Source organism: Perca fluviatilis, chromosome 5 (genome assembly GCF_010015445.1).
Source record: "Perca fluviatilis chromosome 5, GENO_Pfluv_1.0, whole genome shotgun sequence".
NCBI classification, from domain to species: domain Eukaryota; kingdom Metazoa; phylum Chordata; class Actinopteri; order Perciformes; family Percidae; genus Perca; species Perca fluviatilis.
Window position 1 is genome coordinate 14,228,311 of NC_053116.1, and position 21,652 is coordinate 14,249,962.

General features: G+C 42.1%; 2 protein-coding genes across 13 annotated transcripts in view; one reads left to right on the forward strand and one right to left on the reverse strand.

Moving 5' to 3' along the window:
* Window positions 1-59: 59 nt before the first annotated feature.
* On the reverse strand, window positions 60-2,096 carry taf11 (TAF11 RNA polymerase II, TATA box binding protein (TBP)-associated factor). The gene is made up of 6 exons (XM_039800933.1): window positions 1,834-2,096; window positions 1,381-1,592; window positions 1,021-1,151; window positions 833-920; window positions 644-740; window positions 60-502 (listed from the first exon to the last, which is right to left on the reverse strand). The coding sequence occupies exons 2-6, from the start codon at window positions 1,549-1,551 to the stop codon at window positions 372-374; spliced, it is 618 nt and encodes a 205-aa protein (XP_039656867.1). The 5' UTR covers window positions 1,552-1,592; window positions 1,834-2,096; the 3' UTR covers window positions 60-371.
* A 728-nt stretch (window positions 2,097-2,824) lies between these two features.
* LOC120558842 (ankyrin repeat and SAM domain-containing protein 1A-like) overlaps window positions 2,825-21,652 on the forward strand; it is a 74,477-nt gene continuing 55,649 nt past the window's right edge. For 5 of the 12 annotated variants that reach the window (XM_039800125.1, XM_039800124.1, XM_039800121.1 and 2 more), the window contains exons 1-4: window positions 2,829-3,368; window positions 14,686-14,766; window positions 14,965-15,121; window positions 16,762-16,824. In XM_039800125.1, the coding sequence (XP_039656059.1) occupies window positions 3,190-3,368; window positions 14,686-14,766; window positions 14,965-15,121; window positions 16,762-16,824 (480 nt within the window). In that variant the 5' untranslated portion in view covers window positions 2,829-3,189. Of the gene's footprint in view, window positions 3,369-14,685; window positions 14,767-14,964; window positions 15,122-16,761; window positions 16,825-21,652 lie in introns of all 12 variants that reach the window. The other 7 variants (XM_039800132.1, XM_039800133.1, XM_039800130.1 and 4 more) reach the window with 6 other exon arrangements.

Below are 21,652 nucleotides of genomic sequence, written 5' to 3' on the forward strand. Positions count from 1 at the left end.
CCTCACCCCAAAAAAACCTTTCTCCAAAGCTTTTTAAATAATTGAGCCACAACAACTGAGCAATTTAAAACATACTGTATTTACAACCATAATACATAACAGAATTTCACACCATTTGCACTGTATGTTGCATCAAGTATTTACCTTAAAAATTAGAGGTGAATGGCAGGTCATAGTGGAGTTTCTACTGCTGCCTTTATGTAAGAGACCCACTTGATCTTGTCTGTATTGACCATTCTCCAACACTACAGTCACTGATCTTGACTGGTTTGTAGAAAACAATTGTGTCTAGTCAGCTGCACAGGGTATGGCACCATTTATTTAATTGGCATTTAAGGCATGCTCCCCATACAACCTAAAGCACAGGTGCCTCAGTTGAAGAGTATTTGCTTGTACTTGGTGTTGGGAATCTGATCTCTGCTCTTTAACCTCCTCACTGCTTCTCTCATGTGCTTGGGCTGAAGCGGTGGTGTGTCTCCCCACTTCTCACAAACGTCCAACGCTGTGAGGACAAAGACAAACTGTTTAACTACATAATAGCAAAGTTTAAACTGAAGGGAGAAGTTCAAAATAAAAACTATGTATGCATGTATTTCAGTTCATTTGATCTGAATGTGTTCTGTTTTGTGTGTCTGCCACCCACCTTCCTCAACAATTTCCCCAGCAAAAACTTTGGAAATACCAGACATGGCAATCACCACATTCTGGGACACTGACGATCCTGTTATGGACTGGATCAGCTAGAAAATGGAAAAAAAAGGACATCAATAAAATAGTTCCAGAGATAAAAAATAAATAAATAAAAAGATTGTCAATGTTTATAAATGCTTACCCTCTTAATAGCTGCCTTAGGAAAAGCAGCACGTCTGTACATCTCATAGCGATTCAGTTGCTCTTCAGAAAAGGACGACACCAAAACTCTGTAAGACAAGAAGAACAGGGTGATGGTGGGGATTACCATATGATGCAAATGTGGGTGTTTTTTGGATTAGAATATTCTGTTAGAAATACCAGCCTTACTGCATCTTTTGTATTTCATCCTCATCAACTTTTTGGCGCTTCTCCTTTTTCTTCTCTGGTTCCACCTTTAGTCTTTTAGCAGAAGTTTCACCAGAGGTTCCTTCGTCCTCATCTTCTCCAGCTGCCATTTCCTTTACAGTGGAAGATAAAATTGTTTAGAGCCACTAAAAACAACAAGATGCCCTTTGGAAAGCCACATAAACATAATCTCGTCAAGACGGCATTCACTTGAATACTTTTGCTGCTTGTGTTTAGTTTACATTTAAGATTTAAAATGGTTGGCTTTTTTTTGTTAAAAAGGAAAATGACTGGTCTTTTATTTGAGCGCCACTGTTAGACAAATCAAGCTGCAGAACTCACAGATTTAACCTCCTGTTTGGACTCATCTTGCGAGGACGACTCTTTGTTATCATCTGTGGGTTTTGCTGTAGCAGGCACATCTTCAGTTCCCCCTGATTTAGGATGCTCCTCGTTAGCAGAAGCTGTTCTCTCGGGTTTAGCTTCAGGTTTGATCCGTGCAGGGTCAGCCATAATTACTCAGTCCCTCCAACAGTGGCTGACAGCTTCAGATTCTGGAATATCAACAGGGCAGTTGAGTGGTTAGTTACCAGTTTGGCTAACGTTAGCTAGATAGCTATCGTTTTGGCTTCCATAACGTTACTCGGATCAGGTCTGGAGCAACTGTTGCCGCTACATGACAAAGCATAACCATCTATAACTATAATTACATAGCTGATTAGTATTTTAGCTACGTATGTGTTAATGATCACACTTAGATAATAAAAAAATTGGATGGTTACAACATGCACCTACCTTCTCTGCAGCTAGGCGTCAACAAAACAGCAGCAATAGCCAAGCTAACGGCGGAGGTAGGCTAACGTTAGTTTCATGGATGTGGAAGGTTAGTTTAGTAAGTGGCCCTAGTTGGCAATGAAGCTAACACATAACGCAGAGATTGCCCTTACAATTAATTACATTACATTGCAACTCCTTAGTCTAAGAGAAATGATGGCATCAGAATGCTAGTTTTCTCGGCTTATTGATAGCATTAGCACCGGGGTTCCGTTTCCGTTTTTGAAGGAACTTTATAGACACAGGCAGCAAGACAAACACACAGAGAATCAAAAGTATCAAACAAGCGACCATTCAACTTTTTAAACACTTTTTTTGTTGCTTTAACTGTTAACAACAACTTTTTTTAAAGAAGAAAAAGAAAAAAGATTTAACTATTAAGGCACAAGTTCTAAACTATGTTACAACAGCCATCCCAACTGTTTACCTCTCAACCATAGACTGCCTGCATACTGTAAGTCATCTCAGGTGTTGTGAAATGTTCATTGTCACACCCCCAAGAGGGAATTTGACACGGGTTGTTTTCAGCAAAACTGTCATGAATGCCAACAATACTTCCTAGTTATTGGTGAAAGTCTCATACAGTTCCCAGTTGTTACAATAGACTGTAAAAATAGGTTGTTCAATTTCAAAACAGGTTGTTACATTTGGTGACAGTAGCCTATATCAAGTCAAGTCAACTTTACTTAGAGTATACTGTAGTAGCCTAAGTATATATATATATATATATATATATATATTTTTTTTTAGAGTAAATACATATTTCTAATACGTCTATAATTTGTAATACAAATGAAAGGGATGGGTTTGGACATTTGCTTTGGACTCTAGATCGACAGATATTTCAAACACTGGATGTGTAATCCTGCCCATTTAACATAATTTAGCTCGGGCGCCATCTTGCTTAAGCCCATCCACCTCCCTTATTAAGCAGCTAGGGCGGGGTGCTAGGGGGGTTATGTGTGTGTTTCTGAAGCGTTTTGGATTGGAGATGCAGAGAGAAAGGGCAGTTTCGAGGAAGTGACGGACGAGGCTCAGGGGACTGGTCAGAGGAAGTTTACTTGATGGTGGTGCCGTGCTGCTGAACCAAACTTTTCCCCCTTGAGCACCAGCGGCACCGTGGATCGGGGACGGACGGATCCAGCGGCGCTGGGAGCTTTTGTTTCCTCGCCACACGAGCAGTACTGAGGAATAACTTGAGGTCGGGAGAAAAAAAAAAAAACGGGAATCGCAGTGGAATTTCACTCCCGCAACCAAGCCCCCCCCCTTTTTCTTCTCTTCCCCGCGCCTCCTCCGGGTTTTTTTCTGGGATTCGCGATGGGGAAGGAGCAGGAACTTCTTGAAGCGGCGCGGACGGGGAACCTGGCCGCCGTGGAGAAGCTTTTATCCGGGAAGCGACAGTCCGCTGGCACCGGCAGCGGTTTGTATGGTACCGGTGGAAGCGGCAACAGCGGCGGGCACGGCGCCTCCTCTCATCCGCTCTCCAGTCTGCTCAGGTAGGCTCTGAAATAGGGAAGCAGAGGCGGATATAACTGAATGGGAAGACAGCCAGCAGAGTTGTCGCTGTCAAATATGGTCTGGCCATTTACCGTTAAAGCCTATAGTAAAGTATTTGAATACCCCTGGCTACATACACAGTGTATTGCGTAGTTTGCATTGCCAAACAAACACAACCTTAACCAGTGCAGCGCAGAAGCAGTGGCATGCTTCTTTGTTAGCTTCCAGCTCTGTGTCCCTGCCAGCTGTACTGTAAATGTAATGTGCATAACCGACCTGGTTAGTAATGATGCAGCTAAACTACAGAAACCTGCAACAAAACAGCCCATGAGCTCTTTTAAAAAATAACACAGATGCATTATTAATTGCTAACGTACAGTCTAGACCTGAACACTCGTGGTGAAGGTGGAGTAGAAAGCATGTTGTCAGAACCAGACTCTCAGCATTATTTTTAAACGGCTCTAGATTTAAAAAACCCTTTCTTTACTTCAGTTGCATAGGTGTAAGCTTGGCAGATGTCGTTTCTATGTATCAGCGGTCACTGGGAAGTCCTGTCATGAGGTTGATGTGGTTTTTCACATCCATATTAGACCAACCATGCAAGGCTGGAAAGATGTAGTCTTTTTTTTTTTTTTAGGTTTTGCTTATCACCAATGCTTTTTGTCCTGCACATTCCTCCTATATTAGTTGAGAGTTCTGATTTAGAAATTAGACCGCAAACTTTAGTCAACATACAGTACCTGTCATACTTGCCAACATGCCACCTGTGCACGTACTGTAGTTTGGAGATGCTCCGATGAAAATGCCTAAAATGATTTCGAGTGCAGGTCTACAGAACAGGAAACATTTGCCTTAAATGGAAGATATTGCTAAAGGCTTTGGTAATGGGCCTGAGTACCGTTTTTTGCTAATGTAAGATTGCATCAAATTCCTCACAGTATTATGAAGTGGTAGCTTGGCTGGGGCCTTCTCCATCCCTGTAACTTTGTGCAGATGAGGGCTGCTGGGTAATATGAAATAATAGGACGAAATATAATAGATCTGATAAGTTCCTAGTTTCATTTTGTTCCATGGATGTTATCTGAATAATGGGCCACACCAGGATTGTTGAATTTCCCTGGGCTAAAACATATATTTTTCTGAAAAGGATGTTAGTTTCATAATGCATCCATAGATGAGACAACGATTGTCTTGGCAAGCAAGAAAAGATCAGCTTTGTTGTTGAGGAGAGCCTTCTTTTTAAAGCTACATAGGCTTCTATATGTCTGCAGCCTATAGATAAAAGGGAAATTGCTTGTAGGCGTCTTAAGATCAAAGTTATGGCCAGGTTAAGTGCTGCATGTCAAAAGCCTACAAGTGGCTTCTCTGCATCCTTATTTAAATGCTGAGCACATGCAGGTGAACGTCTGTCAATCAAAATATAATATTGCTTTGCTCCTCTGGGATCCCGGTGCCAGCCACCTTCATTTAAGGAACAAGTGTTATGGCGAAGCTCCAGGTGATGCATCGCTGTGTTACTTAGTGCAGACTGCAATGTACTCAAGGTAATTACATTAAAGCCGTCTAATAGGAAATCCAATTCAGGGATGTCATGCAGTCAAGGCTGGCTCTGTTTCTCCCTCACAGATCTGTGGGCGGACTGAAGAGCCCATTGTGTCATCTATTCTGACTGGGGTAATCAATGTTTGGCACTGTCAAATTATTGGCTAGACTTTGTAGGAAATGAATGAACTACTGGTGTCTTAAAATGCCTGTTGCCTGTGGACATCTAAGCTTATAGGACAGACTCTTAGAATATAACAAGTTGCAAAATGAGTGACCACGGGACAGCCTGGTGGCTTGTTGCTGTTGTGTATGGCATTTGATTTAGTTTGCATAATGAAAATGTCAATACGTTTAAGGACATCACAGTGAATTACTACAGTGGTACGGTACGGGCTGTGGGTTGGTGGGCGTATTATTATTTTTTTTCCTTTTATCAGAATGGCTTTGTAACTTGTTCATCATCCATTGTTGGAAAGCGTAGGCCTGTAATCCTGTCAGAAGAGATTTGATCTGTAGGATCTGTCTTCAGTAAATTCTAGACTGTGTTGATTGTGAAAGGGATGTGTTTTTTTTTTTTTTTACACTCTTGCTGGACTCCACTTTATACAAGCACTTTAACTTCCATTTCTATAATAAATAGAGATGTTCCGATACCAGTATCGGTATCGGCTCCGATACTGCCTAAAACGCTGGTATCGGTATCGGGAAGTTCTGGAGTTTATGCACCGATCCGATACCACGTAAAAAAGCCCTAGAGAAAAATGTACGTTAAAGTAGTTTATTGATGTTCTTTTTCCGTTATAACGGACTGTCAAACTGGATAATAAAAGAAAGTTCTGTGGCATTCATTGTTTGTGTTTGTTCATGTTTCACAAAGAGTTTAACCTGAGCCAGACCAACGACAAAGATAGAAATCCCATCCATACAGGGATAGTAGTATACAGCTGTTAAAACATAATAAAATATATGACACACTGGTATCGGATCAGTACTCTGTATCGGCCGATACGCAAGTTCAGGTATCGGTATCGGGAAGCAAAAAATGGTATCGGGCCATCTCTAATAATAAAACGTATTTGTAATTTTAGTTTGTCTGTAGCCTAAAAGTCCATTTAATTAGACTTGTGTCTTGTGCAGTTACAGCGAGATGTTAGGCCCAATGCGCAGAATAATAGTCAGTAACTGCTACAGTACCTGTTTATTGTATAGATTAAGGCTATGCAGGTGAATAATCTAACCCTGATAAGCTTTGTGTGTGTGTGTGTGTGTGTGTGTGTGTGTGTGTGTGTGTGTGTGTGTGTGTGTGTGTGTGTGTGTGTGTGTGTGTGTGTGTGTGTGTGTGTGTGTGTGTGTGTGTGTGTGTGTGTGTGTGTGTGTGTGTGTGTGTGTGTGTGTGTGTGTGTGTGTGTGTTAGATTTTTGCCATACTTGCTTTGGAATGGGGTGCATGTCAAGACTTGCGTTGTTTTTGTAACCAGCCAGTCGTAGAGCTCTGCTTGGAGGAATGTCTGCTTTCCCAGGAGGCTGCATCCCAGCGGTTGCCATGGGATAGACACTGACCCCGACATGTTTAACACTGCTGCCGCCCCAAACATTTGTTCCGTGGTGCTCCATTATCACCAAAATGAGCTGGGCGGGGCTTCCTCAAGCTGGAAGGTCATAGTGCCACTGTACAGTGATGATGGATGCAGAAGTAAAACTTGATGAGTTGATCCTGTTTGTTGGAATTATTTAGGCCATGCTATTGGTGTCTATGTTAGGCTTTATTTAAGGGCATACATTTGCTGTGTTTTTCTCCATACCATAGTTTTTGCTAGAGCCCCATGACCCGTTTTGATCCCAGAGCTCTATGGGAAGAGCTCTTCACTATAGCACTTCCTGGACAAGGTTGTCCAAACGCAGGCAGCTGCTGCGGTCTGACGGAGGTAAGACCAGTCCCTGGCAGAGAAAGTGCCTGCCTACTGAGGGGAAATTAACAGAGGAATGCATGGAGTTCTGGACAGACGCTCTGAGAGCTTATCCAGATGAGGGCTTGTCTCCCAGCTTCACAGCCGTGTCCTTTTGTCCCACTGACAAAGCGTAGAATCATGGCTTTTCATATTCACATCAGGCCCTAAAGACCATTCTGGGGCTTCTCTGTACTTATTTAGATTTACAAAGAAAATTGAGCTGTCATTTGAATAGAACTGGACCACCTATTTAGAGTGTTCTACCCATTACTCCTCCTGTAGGCTGATACAAGTGGGGATTTTGTAATATTTGTTGATAAAAGTCAGCTTTAGAGATCAACAAAGGCCTCTTATTTTCTTTGCAACATGGGATTCTTTTCTCTAAACGCTAGCGAGGAAAGCTATCCGTGTGATGACTTGGTTAGCATTTTAAGAGGCTTGGGCGCAACTCCAAATCATTCCATCCCATTACATCCACAATTTCTGGCTTATCCCAAGCAGACCCATGCTGTCAGACTGGTGTCAGCCGAGAAAATGCCTGCTGCATAAAAACGAGCACATACTGTCCTTTTTTTTTTCTTTTCTTTTTAAATGTTTTAAACAAAATTTCCCCGGAGCTTCTCTGTTATTAGGGCCTTTTGTGAATGTGGAATTTACTGAGTGTGAAGGTGCACTGTAGGACTTGGGATGGTGTGTCTGCAGATGACAGGCTCCCAGCGGGAATCTGACACCCTCGGCTTTTAGCTGGGTTTCTAGTAGCTATCGAAGCTCGAGCAAACTGTCTCACTGCCTGCTGTTTGTGTGCAGGCAGACAGCGTTAACAAGGCCGTTTCTATCACTTTTACAGTACTGGGAAGTGCGTCGGACCATTCCTAGGTGGCTAACAGCAGGTCTGGCAGTCCCATTTCATCCATTGTTGACCTCCTGAACCCAAGAAGAAACTGTAGCCGGATCAACCCAGGAGGGAGCAGTGGTAGCTGGGAAATCTAACACCAGCGTGTTAGCATTCCAGGAGCATCTGCGTTTGGGATGCTCTGCGTCTTATTTTTACGGCCCGTGTTTGTGTAGTCTAGGAAAGCAGGCGAAAGGCACTTCGTAGCAGTGATATGTTCCACGTGTGTGTGTGTGTGTGTGTGTGTGGTTGGGGAGTAGAAACTGACAAATGCATGTGTCCTTTCCATGCAGTATGTAGCTATCTTTACTTTAACCTAATGACGGCAGGATAAAAATAGCTCTCAAGTGGGTCAGGGGTCTCTCAATTAGTTTTTAGAGGAAAAGTTTCCTCGGAGTTAGAAAATGTATCTTGTAAGGATGCCAAGCAATGCTTATAACAATGATATAAACGGTGCTTTGTACAACATGACACTGTGTCTTAACAACACATTTGTGGCTGTTGGTTCTCTTTTTTTTATTTTCTGTGCTTCCTGTGTTAAAAGAAACTTGATTATGAATGAGCAGGACCGCAACACAAAGACACATTTATGTTTTAATGTCTGCTTGTTTATGTAAACTCTATTTCACCCCACTCACTTAAAACCTTTATAATAACAAATGGACAAATGGAAAAGATAAGGCTGCTGAGTTTGTGGTGCATCTCTGTGTGTGGTGTTTGAACTCATTTGTAGGAAGAGGTACCACAACGACCAGACTTCCAGCCTCCCACCCCTTTCGACCTGGGCAGCCCTACATGTGTTAGCTGGCTGTTTGCAGCCCCGGACCCAGACATTTTCATCTGTCTGGCTTGCTGGCTGGCGTCTTCCTTTCTCTCCCACTCTGCTGCTCTCAGCAGTCTTCTGTCCCACCTGCTGGGCCCACGCCAACCTCCACTCCACCTCCAGACTTCAAACATGTTGTGCATGGAGCCAGAGTAATGGCCCTGCCCTCAATATGTCCACACAGGAAACAAATTATCAAAGAGCCCCTTTGCTTTGATATTTGTGCAAACTGTATAAAAGAGACGTAGCATAGTATTCTAGACTGGATAGCCTCAGAATGTAGTAAGCAAGCAGATTGGCAACAGACTGACTGCTGGTATTAAAATATTGTCCTAAGTGATCCAATTACAAGTGAGTGGATAGCTCTTAGTACAGGTGTGAATGCACCCAGGAACAGTTGAGCAATTTAGCAGTGTCTACACACACATGTGAGTACTAGGCCACATTAAGAACCGCCTACTCAACTGTGAGCGGTACTAAGTACTCATTCAAAGTATTCATGTCACAGAAACCACTGAGAGTGAACTGTGTGTTTTGGATGTTCTTATCATACTGTCGATGATGTGTTTTTGTTCGGATAGTCCCTGCTCTTATCCCCGGCTGTCTGGAGCTCTGTGCCCCGCAGCTGCTGGTATACAATAACCTAATTTTTAGTTTCATAAAACCGTCCCAGAATTCAGGAATATGTAGGATATTGCTACAGAGTCGGATGCTGCTATTTAGAAGCCCACTCCATCCATCCAGCAAGAACTTAGTTGAAACTGCACATCAGCTTGCTCTTTCAAGCAAAAATGCTCAGGGGATGTCGGTGTGAAACGGTGAGATCTGTTTCGTTGTGCAGTGGCGTCTGCTGTGAAGTCGGTGTGGGAAACGCCAACTTGTTGGAAAACAGGCTGTGATTGAATGTGCTTTTTCCTTCTTTAGTTCTACAGTCATGCCACCTTTTCAGCCTGCCACCAGTGATTTTCACGCCCCTCATTTTGATTCTGCTGGAGCCCATTGGAATGCTCTGATCATAGTCTGTAGGCATATGCAGTTTATTTACACTTCCTGCTGTCACTATGCTGCACTTCTTTCACTACTACTTCACTATGGTGTGCTTATGAGACATGAAGACTCAAGCAGGCTTTTTTAAAGCTGTGCACTACAGTTGAATTGGCAAATGAGCTACCATACTGTACATCGCTGTTTCTATTCCAACACTTCCTTTCCTTTACAACTGGAGCTGTTTGCTATAGCACTAAAACAAGAGAAGTATGTTTCAGGAGCCCCGTTGAAATGTTGGTCACACATTTCTTTAAAAAATAAATTCCAAATTTTAAAACCTCCTGAAGTGGTGAAGTCTGGCAATTTATTTACTTGATACGTTTTGAAGGATGCCTCAAACACCTCAATAACGTTTTAGGTGCTTTTTTTTTAAAAATTTTTTTTTAGCCGCAATAGCAGTATGGCTCTATGGATGGCATTGTGGATCAATCCACTACTGTGGTCCAGACTGTAATATCTCAACAACTAAATAGGGTGGAATTCCAAGAAAGTTTGCACAGATATTGATGGTCCCTATAGGATGAATCTTACTGATTTTGGGTGATGCCCTGATTTTCCATCTAGTTTTCCACCATGACGTTGACGTTTGTAGTTTTGGGTGAGATCTCTTGAGTCACCGTAAATGGTCAGAACAACGCAACCGTTTCAAGCTTTTTTTCCTCCTAGCGTCCATAACACTGCTCAACAAGAAAACACGCTAATTCTTACTTATAGTTTATGGGCAAGGAGGCACTGTTGCACTTACTTACAGGCATTATATACTATGGTTTTATGTTTTTTGCTTATATTTTACATTTTACACATGACATATTTTACATATCTTTTGGTGTTGTCTTGTGGCTATGTATTATTGTTTTGAGTTGGTTGCGGCTGTGTGTAGCACCATTGCCCATGTGAAATTTCCCCTTGAGGACAATAATATATATCTTATCATGTCTTAAATGGTCAGAAACAACAACCACATGATCAAGAAATGTAGTTTCAAGACATTTTAGTCATAGACTTGTTAAAGCCTTGTCATAGCGTGTCATAGATTTAAGGGTTTGTTGCCTAATTTGTTTCCCTGAGCTGCCTAACTTGTAATACTGCTTCCAAACAATACAGTATATGTGCTACCTGTTAGTTTGGTCTGTAACAACCTTCATAATGAGTGTGCACTACTTATTGCAGTCGTAGTTCTTTGATCCCAACACAGATTTTAGCTCATTCAGAGTATTCCTCATCATTCAGGCCTGGGGGACTCTGGCAGGTACTTCAGTCTCTCTCTGCTGAGGAGAAGATGCTCAGGTTGGCGGTTTGGCTGCGGGGCATCTGGTTTCACCACCCGCCAGCAGTATGCATAATTAAGCCCAATTTCCCTGACGGTGGCTGACATGCACCAGTCACTGCTGGGCTTAGTGCCCTGGGCTAGACTAATCCCCCGTGTGGTCACACCGCTAATAGGCTGGAGGACAAATGTGTTTATTTGACACCGGGTTCACACACACACACACACACACACACACACACACACACACACACACACACACACACACACACACCTGGGTTTTATTTGCTTAAACCTAAGACTGAATTTGGCCTTCCCTATTCCCCAGGGCTCTATAAATAAACATGCCATAATATATCATGGCTCTTGGTTCCACTGGAAATATTGCAGGCTACTGGCAAAATAGAAAGTTTCACTTTGAATACCCACTGACTGATGTGAAATTACTCAACTCGTTAATGCATGATGCAAATTCACTAAAAATCTTTGCTCTGCAAGGCAGTGAAACTAGTAATTCTGGTTAGTCCTGGTCATAGTATGTAGCAACAAAAAAATTATAGATTAGCATTTTAATCATTATCCAATATGATGCATTCATGCTTTTTCTATCTGCTTACTCACCTGTCTGACAGTGAATATGTAGGCTATCAAATTATCAAAACAAACCTGATTTAATCTAACTGACAGATACATTCAAACATATCGATTAACCTAATTGAGTTGAGAGTTTAGTCACTTGGTATGAGAATCCAGGCCAAAAAAAACCCCTAAACTCCAGTGTGTTTGTGTATGTAATTACATAGCGCCATGACATTTTACTTTGGAGTAAAACACAGTGGAGATTTATGTTTAGGCCCACATATTTTGGAAATGGCAGTCCTTTTACAATGCCTTCAGTATGTGTGACTAACATCAACAGACTAATGTGGAGAATACACAAAAAGAGAGGGGAACTGTTATTATCTCTCCTCCTCTCATACTGGCCAGGCTTTGTACAACACAGAATTACAGCCCCCCCAGAATCTTTTTCAAACTCCAGTTTCATCCCGTTGATATTCCCTCAGGGAAATTAAGGATTAGCTCAGCCTTTCAAAGCGGAATTCCTCAGTCAGTTCGCATGAATGTGCCCCCTCCCAAACCAAATCAACTCTGTTTTGCCCATTGCCTTGCTATGGGCCTAAGCCCCGTCCCTTCGTTAGGTTGCTCGCGAGCCGTAGTAAGAGGATGAAGTGGATTGTCGAGTACCACTCTGACTCATGCCCCTGAGTGCCATGCTGCCAAAATGCTCAGAGGAAGTAACACTTGGACTGCACTTAAAGCTGCTGCCACAGCAAGCTCTGCCTATAGCAAGTTTAAATACCGTGACCGTGAACAGTTGTAATGAGCAGACATCTTCATTCCCTCTGCATGCAGAGGATTTTGATGGCTTTAATTAACACCCATGTCCCAGATTAGAGCTGTAATATAATGCAAATAGAAACCAGAAAGTGACATCATGCTGTGGGTTGTGATGCATTACAACCCTGTTGGGTTTTCTTTGGTCATGTGGCTGATGTGACACGTTTGTGTTTCTGAGTGGCATTTTTTAGAACTTCTGGCAATGACACGTCAGTCACGACTGCTGAGGAGGACCAGTTTGCAAAGGCGTCATACATTTTAGCCTTTATTCTAGATTTTCTTTCAAATTGATGACTTTGAATGTCAAAGTGAAATCTTTCAATATGTCTCAAGACACACCAGACTAAAAGGAGCTTTATCTTGCGGCAATATTTTATTCTAAGCAAGTTGAAAAAATTGTTTTGTAAGAGTTATTGTCAACATTCTGGACTTGGATCAACTATATCAAGATAGGCTTGCATTCATATTGAAATGTCTGTAGCAAATAGTAAAGTCCTAATGTTCACCCATGTTATTTATGTTCCCAAACCCATGGCATGCCTTCTTGCATTACTCTGGTAGTTGTTACTGCCCCTATACCCAAATTTGTTACATTTTCCAGTCGTAGTCGCTGCTCTGTTCATGTTTATGTTAATTTGTTGGCTTTTTGCTGTAAGCCGTTACATAACCCTTTATCTAGGACAGCAACTAGAGGTCTGTTTCTGTCTCAGTTTTTCTTTTTGATGTGTTCAGCGGCCATTAACAGGGCAGTGTTGCTATACTCCTAACTACAAAGTTGGTTACTGGTTTGGTAGGAATGGGGAGCAAGTGTGTATGTGTGATGCCTTAAACGCTGACATAATCGTAGCTCACACATTTCCCCCCTCTATAACAGAAATTTATCAATCCCCAGCATTTCCTCCCGCCACATTTTCCCACTCTAGTATTTCCTCTTAGCATGCCCTGCTTTTGATGTCTTCATGGCTGCCGACTTGCTGTGATGAGACTAGAAGGCCTGCTGTAAGAAATAAACGGCTTAGGTTATGACTGGTAGAGTGGCGCATCCCTGTGTGTCTGTGCTCAGTGTTCTGAAGGCTATAGAGCCCTCCAAGACACTTATTTAATGAGATGGCTCGGACTGTGTAATTGCAGGCTGTTCTGAGAGCTATTATGGGAGATGTATTTTAGGGGGGCAAAACAGCCATTACTGCGACAAAAACGAGCCGTGTGTGCGCGTGTGACTGTGTGTGACTCACACAAGTAGCACTGAAGCTGATATGAATAGACTGAGCATGCTGTTGCCACACCTTTTACACATAGATCGATTCATATTGTGTCCGAGTTCAACTCCTTGAGCTGATGTTTTTTTTTTTTTCTACCCTGAAAAGATTTGCAAATCGCCTGTGCTGCTGTTCTTTTTCCTCGTAGTGTTATCTCCAAAGGCTTTCAATTTGTTCATAGAAATGACTTGCTCGCTTTAAAATCTAAACAATAAGTCATGAAGCTATCCTAATGTCAAATCAGTAGTTTGCATTGGTTTTGAGACAGCTTTCTATAATTTATCAAAAGCTAAGTAAATAAAATAAAATAAAAAAATCTCTTCACTTTTTTTATTTTCTCTCCCATTTATGATTGATCCTCTGTGAGGCCCACTGCTTTTGCTCCCATTCTCTTTCTGTTTGGCAAATGACTCTGGTCTCAGATATTTGGTTCACTAGTGCTGGGATTTCCTTGTCACATGATTTATTTAGGATGTGTTAAGGTCTTTCAGAGAGCCTCCCATCCCAGTCCTGGCACTCCGTCTCACCAGACATCCTTTAGCCTCTTAAATTACTCCCTCTGTCTCCCTTTTCCGCCCCCCCCACCCCCCACCCCCACCCCCTCCATCATCGTTCTCTTTCCTCCTCACCACAGTGCTCTTTGCAAATTAAAAGAAACAAACCAATCTGAGCTGACAGCTGAGTTCAGCTCCAGCGAATGAGAGTGGCGGACTAATTGCCGGGCCATCTTACACTATACCCCTTTAATGCTTTTAAGCTCCGTCCCAATGCTTTGTTTGTTGTTGCCTATACTGCATAACAAAAGCCTATTCTTCTTCAGGACTTGGCCTAGAATAATCAGGCTGAAGTTGCGTGGAGTTCCTGTGACACATTATCCACCGTAGCTGCTGCTCAGTGATGATAGTTTGTCTTTTGCTTCCTGGATTTATGCTCTAATGCTGTGCTGGCCTGTGCTTCTTCATTCCTGTCCTCCTGAGACAGACACACACACACACACACACACACACACACACACACACACACACACACACACACACACACACACACACACACACACACACACACACACACACACACACACACACACACACACACACACACACACGGAAGCCTAACAATCCTTTCTATTCCTAACAGTATCTGGAGAGGCCCCAATGTGAATTGTGTGGACAGCACTGGATACTCCCCTCTCCACCACGCCGCCCTAAATGGACACAGGTACATCAGTGATGAGAAATGCATGCGTTGCAGTCAGTTTCAGCTCCTCTTGTTTATGCTCTGCATTAAATGAGGTTTGTCCTCACAGGAAATTGTTCCCACTGGAGAAATAAAGCTATTGATAGGCTGTTTGCTTAGACCGTGTGTATTCATTAGCGTGGTTCATCCTCTTGGCCCCGTCCCTTCCTTCATCTGCAGCGAGGTGGTGGAGGCGCTGCTACGAAACGAGGCCTTGACCAACATCGCCGACAACAAGGGCTGCTACCCTCTCCATCTGGCCGCATGGAAGGGAGATGAACATATCGTCAAACTGCTCATTCACCAAGGGCCTTCGCACCCCAAACTCAACGAGCAGGTCTGCCGCTGCTTTCACTCTTCTGTGTTTGTTTGTGTGTGCGGTCTCACTCTTAAAGGAGAAATCCGGCGCAAAATGAACCTAGGGGTTAATAACACATGGTTAGCGAGTCGACCGCTCTCTGGGATATGTTTTCATGCTAATCGAATGTGACCAGTTTTAGCCCCAACAGCTAATTAGCTTATAACGCTAGTCGTCGGGGCAGAGGGTAAAGTAAAAAGAAATCGCTATTTCTACACCACTAACAAGGCTCAAAATAGCACCACACTTCCACGGTAGCATAATGAGGGTCCCTACATGTAAACCGAAGCATTGAGAACGGTGTAAGTGTACAGACAGTTTTATTAAAAAGATAGTTTAGAGAGACCGTACCGTTCACGTATACAGGCGGGCACCATCTTGGGGAAAACGGTCACGACCTGTCGAACGACGAACACCATGCTTGAGCTAGGATACCGGTTGCGCGGCGTTCGTCGTTCGACTCTCAATGCTTCGGTTTACATGTAGGGACCCTCATTATGCTACCATGGAAGTGTGGTGCTATTTTGAGCCTTGTTAGTGGTGTAGAAATAGCGATTTCTTTTTACCGTACTTTAGCTGAGCCCTGACGACTAGCATTATAAGCTAATTAGCAGTTTGGGCTAAAACTGGTCACATTCAATTAACATGAAAACATATCCCAGAGAATGGTCGGTAATCATGTGTTATTAACCCATAGTTTCATTTTGCGCCCGATTACTCCATGTAAGGTTCCAATTTTGGTTTTTCAAACTCATTTAGAATGAACATCAGGTCATGACATCAGAACTAAATATATTCCTTCTTCCTTCTTCTCAGAGTTAGAGTTACTTAGAATATATGAGTCTGTGTATGCAGAATAAGTATAAGAACCTCAGCACTAGCTAAAGTAAAGAACATGTGAGTAACAATCCCAGAAGACTCAGCACATTTGTTGATCTCTTGTAGTTTCACAATTACAGTTCATGCTTTAGTCAGCAGTCATAGGAAGTTGATCATTTTCCCACTTGGTAAGGAGGTCATTTTTGGCAATGAAATGCCACATGCAAATATTTCTAAATATTAATCGTAATAATAGTTCAGCATGGCATGCTCTGTACTTTACTTTATTACTATATTTGTTAAAAAGATTGTGACCAGAGTGCACTAACCTCAGTACATCATAAGTGTGACTTCTGCTGTGATGCTGTGAAACTTGAAGTGCTTTGACGCCATGCTAGTGTGAGAAGTGCTTGTTTTGCCCATAACCATTTTAACTGTTTTAACTCATATTTTTTTTCATATTTTCTTTGGTTGCTTACTGCACAGACAGCCTCCAGACCGGCTCCATCTCTGGCCTGTCCTCAGGAGAAATGACCCATTATGAGCTCCACATAATGTAGTCTGAACCATGAAATGTTATCAAATGTAGCCCAAAAAAAAAAAAAATCGACTAGATGAAAAATTTAATTTGTCTCATTTTGTGTCATTTCTCCCTGCCTGTTCATGACATCTGATTGTTCATTAACTCAAGTCTGATTTTCTCCTTTTTTTTTAGTTTGACTCATTTGTGATCATCATTCATTCGTTCATTGCTTGTCTAAACCAAAACCATTGGCCTATCTTCTCTTCCTCCCTCCCAGAGCTCTGTAGACCATAAAGAGTTCAAACGCTGTGGGCCCTTTGACCCCTATATTAATGCCAAGGTGTGTACACGGTGCTGCCGAAACCACATTTCCTTTTGAAGTGCTTCTTTGCTTTACCGCTGTGTTGTCTTGCTCTGCTCTGCTGTGCTTTGGTTTGGTTTGTTGCTGCTGCTGCTTGCGGGGCCACTCACTGCTGCAGAGATATGGGGAGGCTTTTAATTTCACCGGCGATCGGTGGATCCCTTTTTCTCTGGCTTTCTGCTCATGCTCGCTTGTGAGCTCCAACTTTATTGAGATGTTATGTTCAGGCGACACTGCGTTACAACATGCCCTCCACCACATTAGGTAATCTATTTTCTACGTGCTACAATACTGTTGTACCAGCCGTTTGATCAGGGTCAGGAAAACCTTGGCTTGAAAGTTAAGTAAATGCCTGTCCTCTGAGGGCCACTGTAGGTGATTTGTGAGTCTGGATGCTCATTTCTTTTTTATGGCCTGTTAAAAAATGAGTACATTTGTAATGAAAACTTGTATAATATTCAGTCTGAAGCAGGAGAATTGTTGGCACCACACAGCCAGCAGTAGGAGAAAAAATCGACTGATCGCAAACCACACTATGAATTAAAGCTACAACGACCATTATGGTATTATGAATCAACAATGGAAAGTTGACAAATGGAGAAGCCGAAGTCCGACTAGATGAATTGTGTAGTGCTGCAACTAATGTTTATTTTGACTTCTAATTATTTCTTTTTCACTAACTATATTGATGATTTGCGCTACATAAAAACATGACAAATGGTAAACACAAGTTTCCTCAATCCAGTCTAACCTGTAGCTACAACTTATTATAATGCACTCAGAAGAAAAGCAACCATTTGTCATGATGTAGCAACCAAAATGTCCTTTTTTCTGGCCATGCACGTTTTAAAACCGCGTGGCTCTAAAACGTGTTTTGGTGACTGTGCGCAGAGGCTCTTGGGAGGGTCTGAGGGCCGAGATTTGGTAACAACACGGACGCGGTCACACGGACCGTGTTGCAATGATTGGCCACAGAAGAGAAGAAGTCCGTACTCGGAGCTGCTCTGGCCGCTTCCACCACAATCGGTATTAGCGACCAGACGGTTCGCAGCAACCTTGCATGCCATCCGCACCGTCTCAACCGCAAGAAGCATGAAACGAAATGAAATGAAATGTTTAAGGAGGGCAATGTCAGTTGGTCCACCGCTTTGGTCTAGACTGAAATATCTCAAAAAACTGTAATGAATGGCCATAATTTCAAGACATTCATAAAATTAATGTTCACAGAGGATGAATCCTTCTGACTCGATGATCCCCTGACTTTGCCTCTAGTACCACCATGACGTTGATAGTTGCAGTTTTGAGTTAAATGTCTGTACAACTATTGGATGGAATTTGTCCTGACATTTGGTACATACATTCATGCCTCCCTCGGGATAAATTGAAATAACTTTGATCACCAATCTAGAACCATCATCGGGTCAAATTTAGTTTAGTTTATTAATTACTCAATACTTATTACAATAGTTAAGGCTTATGACCAAATACTTGCAAAACCAATTAAATTCCCATCGGCCTCAACTGTACTGTACATTGCAGTTAGTTAGTTAGTTAGTTAGTTAGCATGCTAATATACTAAAACACTAAGCTAAGATGGCGAACACCGTAAACATTACCTGCCAAACATTAGCATGTTAGCATTGTCATTGTGAGCATGCTGAGCAGTGCACCTATGAGCCCTAAGTGCAGCATCACAGAGCCGCTAACATGGCTGTAGACTCTTGGTAAGTAATTAGTAAAATTAGTTATATTGATATCAATTAATGTTCTGCTGATTGAGTAATTTACTAATTTTAGCACTACTGTATTATTTCAAAAATCAATTAAACAACCCCTGACGATGAAACGGAATAAAAAGGAAGCTAATATACCAGATTTAGAGTAAAAACTGTCTCCGGAAACAAAGCACTGTATAGAATCAGGCACTCATTAAGCTACTCGACTGGGGTAAAAAAGTACATACAGTATTCCATCAGGCGTCTTTATATTTCACTTCACACCTTTGTCATTGCATTCAGCTACCCAGGGAAGCCCCAATCACAGCCTGTCTACATGAGGATGGCTGGCTGTTCAGCAGACACCGCAGAGCTGACAGTGTCTCCGACAGTGACACGCTCCCAGTTAGAGCAGTGAGCGGTGCAAACATGTTGGTCGCTCCATGATTGCATTTTCAGCTGGCAGAGCTGGAAACCCACCCAGGCCTGTAGATAAAGCTGTGCACTATTTTTGAACATTGTCGCATTTCCCCTGGACTAATCTTCTTAGCGTTTGGATGGGAAGGCTGGCTTTCTTTAATGCGGCTATATTATAGTGGAGTGTGAATTTCACTGCAGTGGTTGTCTTACTGTCTTTTTTCCCTCCCATTTAGTCTATTTGATGGATTTAACATGCTGAGATTACGGATGATATCTTAATGTAAACACTTTCGGGATATAGTTTGTGGACCACTAACTGGTCACGAGCCTGAATAATTGAAGCTGTGTTATGAATAAATCAGAAAGTGTGGATGCAGTGTAGATACTCTGGCCATGGTTGGGGCCATGGTTGATGACATCATGTGACTGAGTGGGCGGGGTGCATCCTGTCTCCCCTCTCATCATACTCCAGGAGCAGAGAGCCATCTCATGAGGATGATGGGAGGGTTTCAGTGTACCAGTCTCTTTGCATCAGCATCAGAGAAAGATTTCCATGCCATGCTTGTCTGTGTGAGTGTGTAAATGGGTGTGTTTGCCCCTCCTCCTCCTCCTCTTCTCCCCACCTCCCGGTTTGTGCTTGGGAGCTTGCGTTGCTGAGGAGAGGAAGAGGTGGGACGTTGTCATAGTAACAGTGTCACGGTACAGTGGTGGTGAGTGACCCAGTGGAGATATGTGGTGTGTTTGTGCAGACAAGTGAGCTAACCTGTGTGTGTGTGTGTGTGTGTGTGTGTGTGTGTGTGTGTGTGTGTGTGTGTGTGTGTGTGTGTGTGTGTGTGTGTGTGTGTGTGTGTGTGTGTGTGTGTGTGTGTGTGTGTGTGTGTGTGTGTGTGTGTGTGTGTGTGTGTGTGTGTGTGTGTGTGTGTGTGTGTGTGTGTTGAGGCTTAAAGTGGGGCCCAGGACTCAGGGACGATTGGGGCTTCAGTGGTCCCCTTCAGGGACACTGGAGAAGTCAGACTGGACTTGGTCCAATTCTCTGTCATCCTGGTCCAGGAAGCCAGCCAGACCAATGTTTATTCATTCAGTTTGTGCTCACTTGAGTCTTCTACTGATCGTTTCCTGGGTGGGTTGGCTGCTTTGATGCTTCAAACGCCTCAGTAGGGGAGAGCTAACCACTCATCACAGGGCATGGCCTGGACTCACCCCACCATCTGAATATTGGGTTTAGCACATATTCATACTGTAATACAAATTCACAAAAAAAGCAAGTGTGTGTGTGTTAACTCTACAACAACCTGACCTAGATTATTGCTTAATTCTAATTCATATATATATATATATATATATATATATATATATATATATATATATATAATATAGGGGACAAAAATAGCAAGTTTTAGACACTCGAGCTACAATGATTAGTTTATTAACCAATTAGTTGAAAAATGAACCAGGAACCACTTTGATAATTGATTTAGGGCTACAAGAAAAATTTTTATTTAACCTTTATTTATTCAGGTAAGTCGATTGAGAACAAATTCTCATTTGCAACGACGACCTGTCACATTTACACGGTTACACATTCATACCTGGAAGCTGCCCAGTACAAACACAGTCTGATCTGCTGGCCACTGAGCAGCTCCGAGCGGTTGGGGTTAAGGGCCTTGCTCAAGGGCACCTCAGTGGTGGTAATGAGGGAGGGACAAGCGCTGCTCTTTCACTTTCCCCACCCAGATTTTATCCTGTCGGCCTGGGGATTGAACCGACGACCTCCCGGTGGTCACAAGCTCGCTTCTTTAACCTTTAGGCCACCACTGCCCAATCAAAACTAATGATCATTTTCATCAGGAATTAATCTGGCATTTATTTTCTACATTCATTGATTGTTCTTCTGGTCTATAAAATGTCAGAAAATGGTGAAAATCACAATTTAGCCCAAGCTGGTGTCATGAAATTGCTCGTTCAAATTTGAAAACAATCCATTTCTTATCACGCAAGACAAAATAAAGCTTTTTTTTTTTTTTTTGTTTTTTTTTTTTTTTTTTGAGAACTTTGAAACAGAGTTTTATTCCTGCTTGAAAAATGATTTGAATAATCAATAAATTATCAAAATAGTTGCTGATTGATTTTCTGTCATTTCACTAATTGATTATTTCATTATTTATATTCTAATTATTTAATATTGACTATTTAATAGACTAATTGTTTCAAGTACAGTAATCGGTAAAGTCGAAGTCCAAGCATTCTCTGTTTCCTACTCCACGTAGGATTTCTCCGTTTCACATAATTATAAATTAAATATATGCGGTGGTTGTTGAACTGAAACAAGACATCTAAAGACAATGGATTGAGAAAATAATGTGTTTATTAATCAATGATCATAAATAATCATCAGTTGCAGCGCCGACTTCCTCTTACGCCATATTACTGTATATATGCTTTTCATCGTTTTTCATCAGAGGAATTATGGCCTAAGCATTATCTAATCATTATCATCATCTAATTATCTTATCTAACAACCTGGGCAGTTGGACATTCAGCATACTTTCAATGAGAATTGTATTGGAACCCCTGGCTTCAGCAGAGACCGTTTTTAATGAATGCCTTCATTGACCTCCTTTTTGTTAATTACCATACATTCTGTGTATTACTCCATACACATATAATATATA

Excerpts from the sequence above, each read along its gene's own strand:
- taf11 (XM_039800933.1), bottom strand. The coding sequence starts at position 1,551 with ATGGCTGACCCTGCACGGATCAAACCTGAAGCTAAACCCGAGAGAACA. Across the intron at positions 1,152-1,380 it reads CCAAACAGGAGGTTAAATCT|GAAATGGCAGCTGGAGAAGA; the intron begins GTGAGTTCTGCA and ends TCCACTGTAAAG. Across the intron at positions 741-832 it reads CTAAGGCAGCTATTAAGAGG|CTGATCCAGTCCATAACAGG; the intron begins GTAAGCATTTAT and ends TCCATTTTCTAG.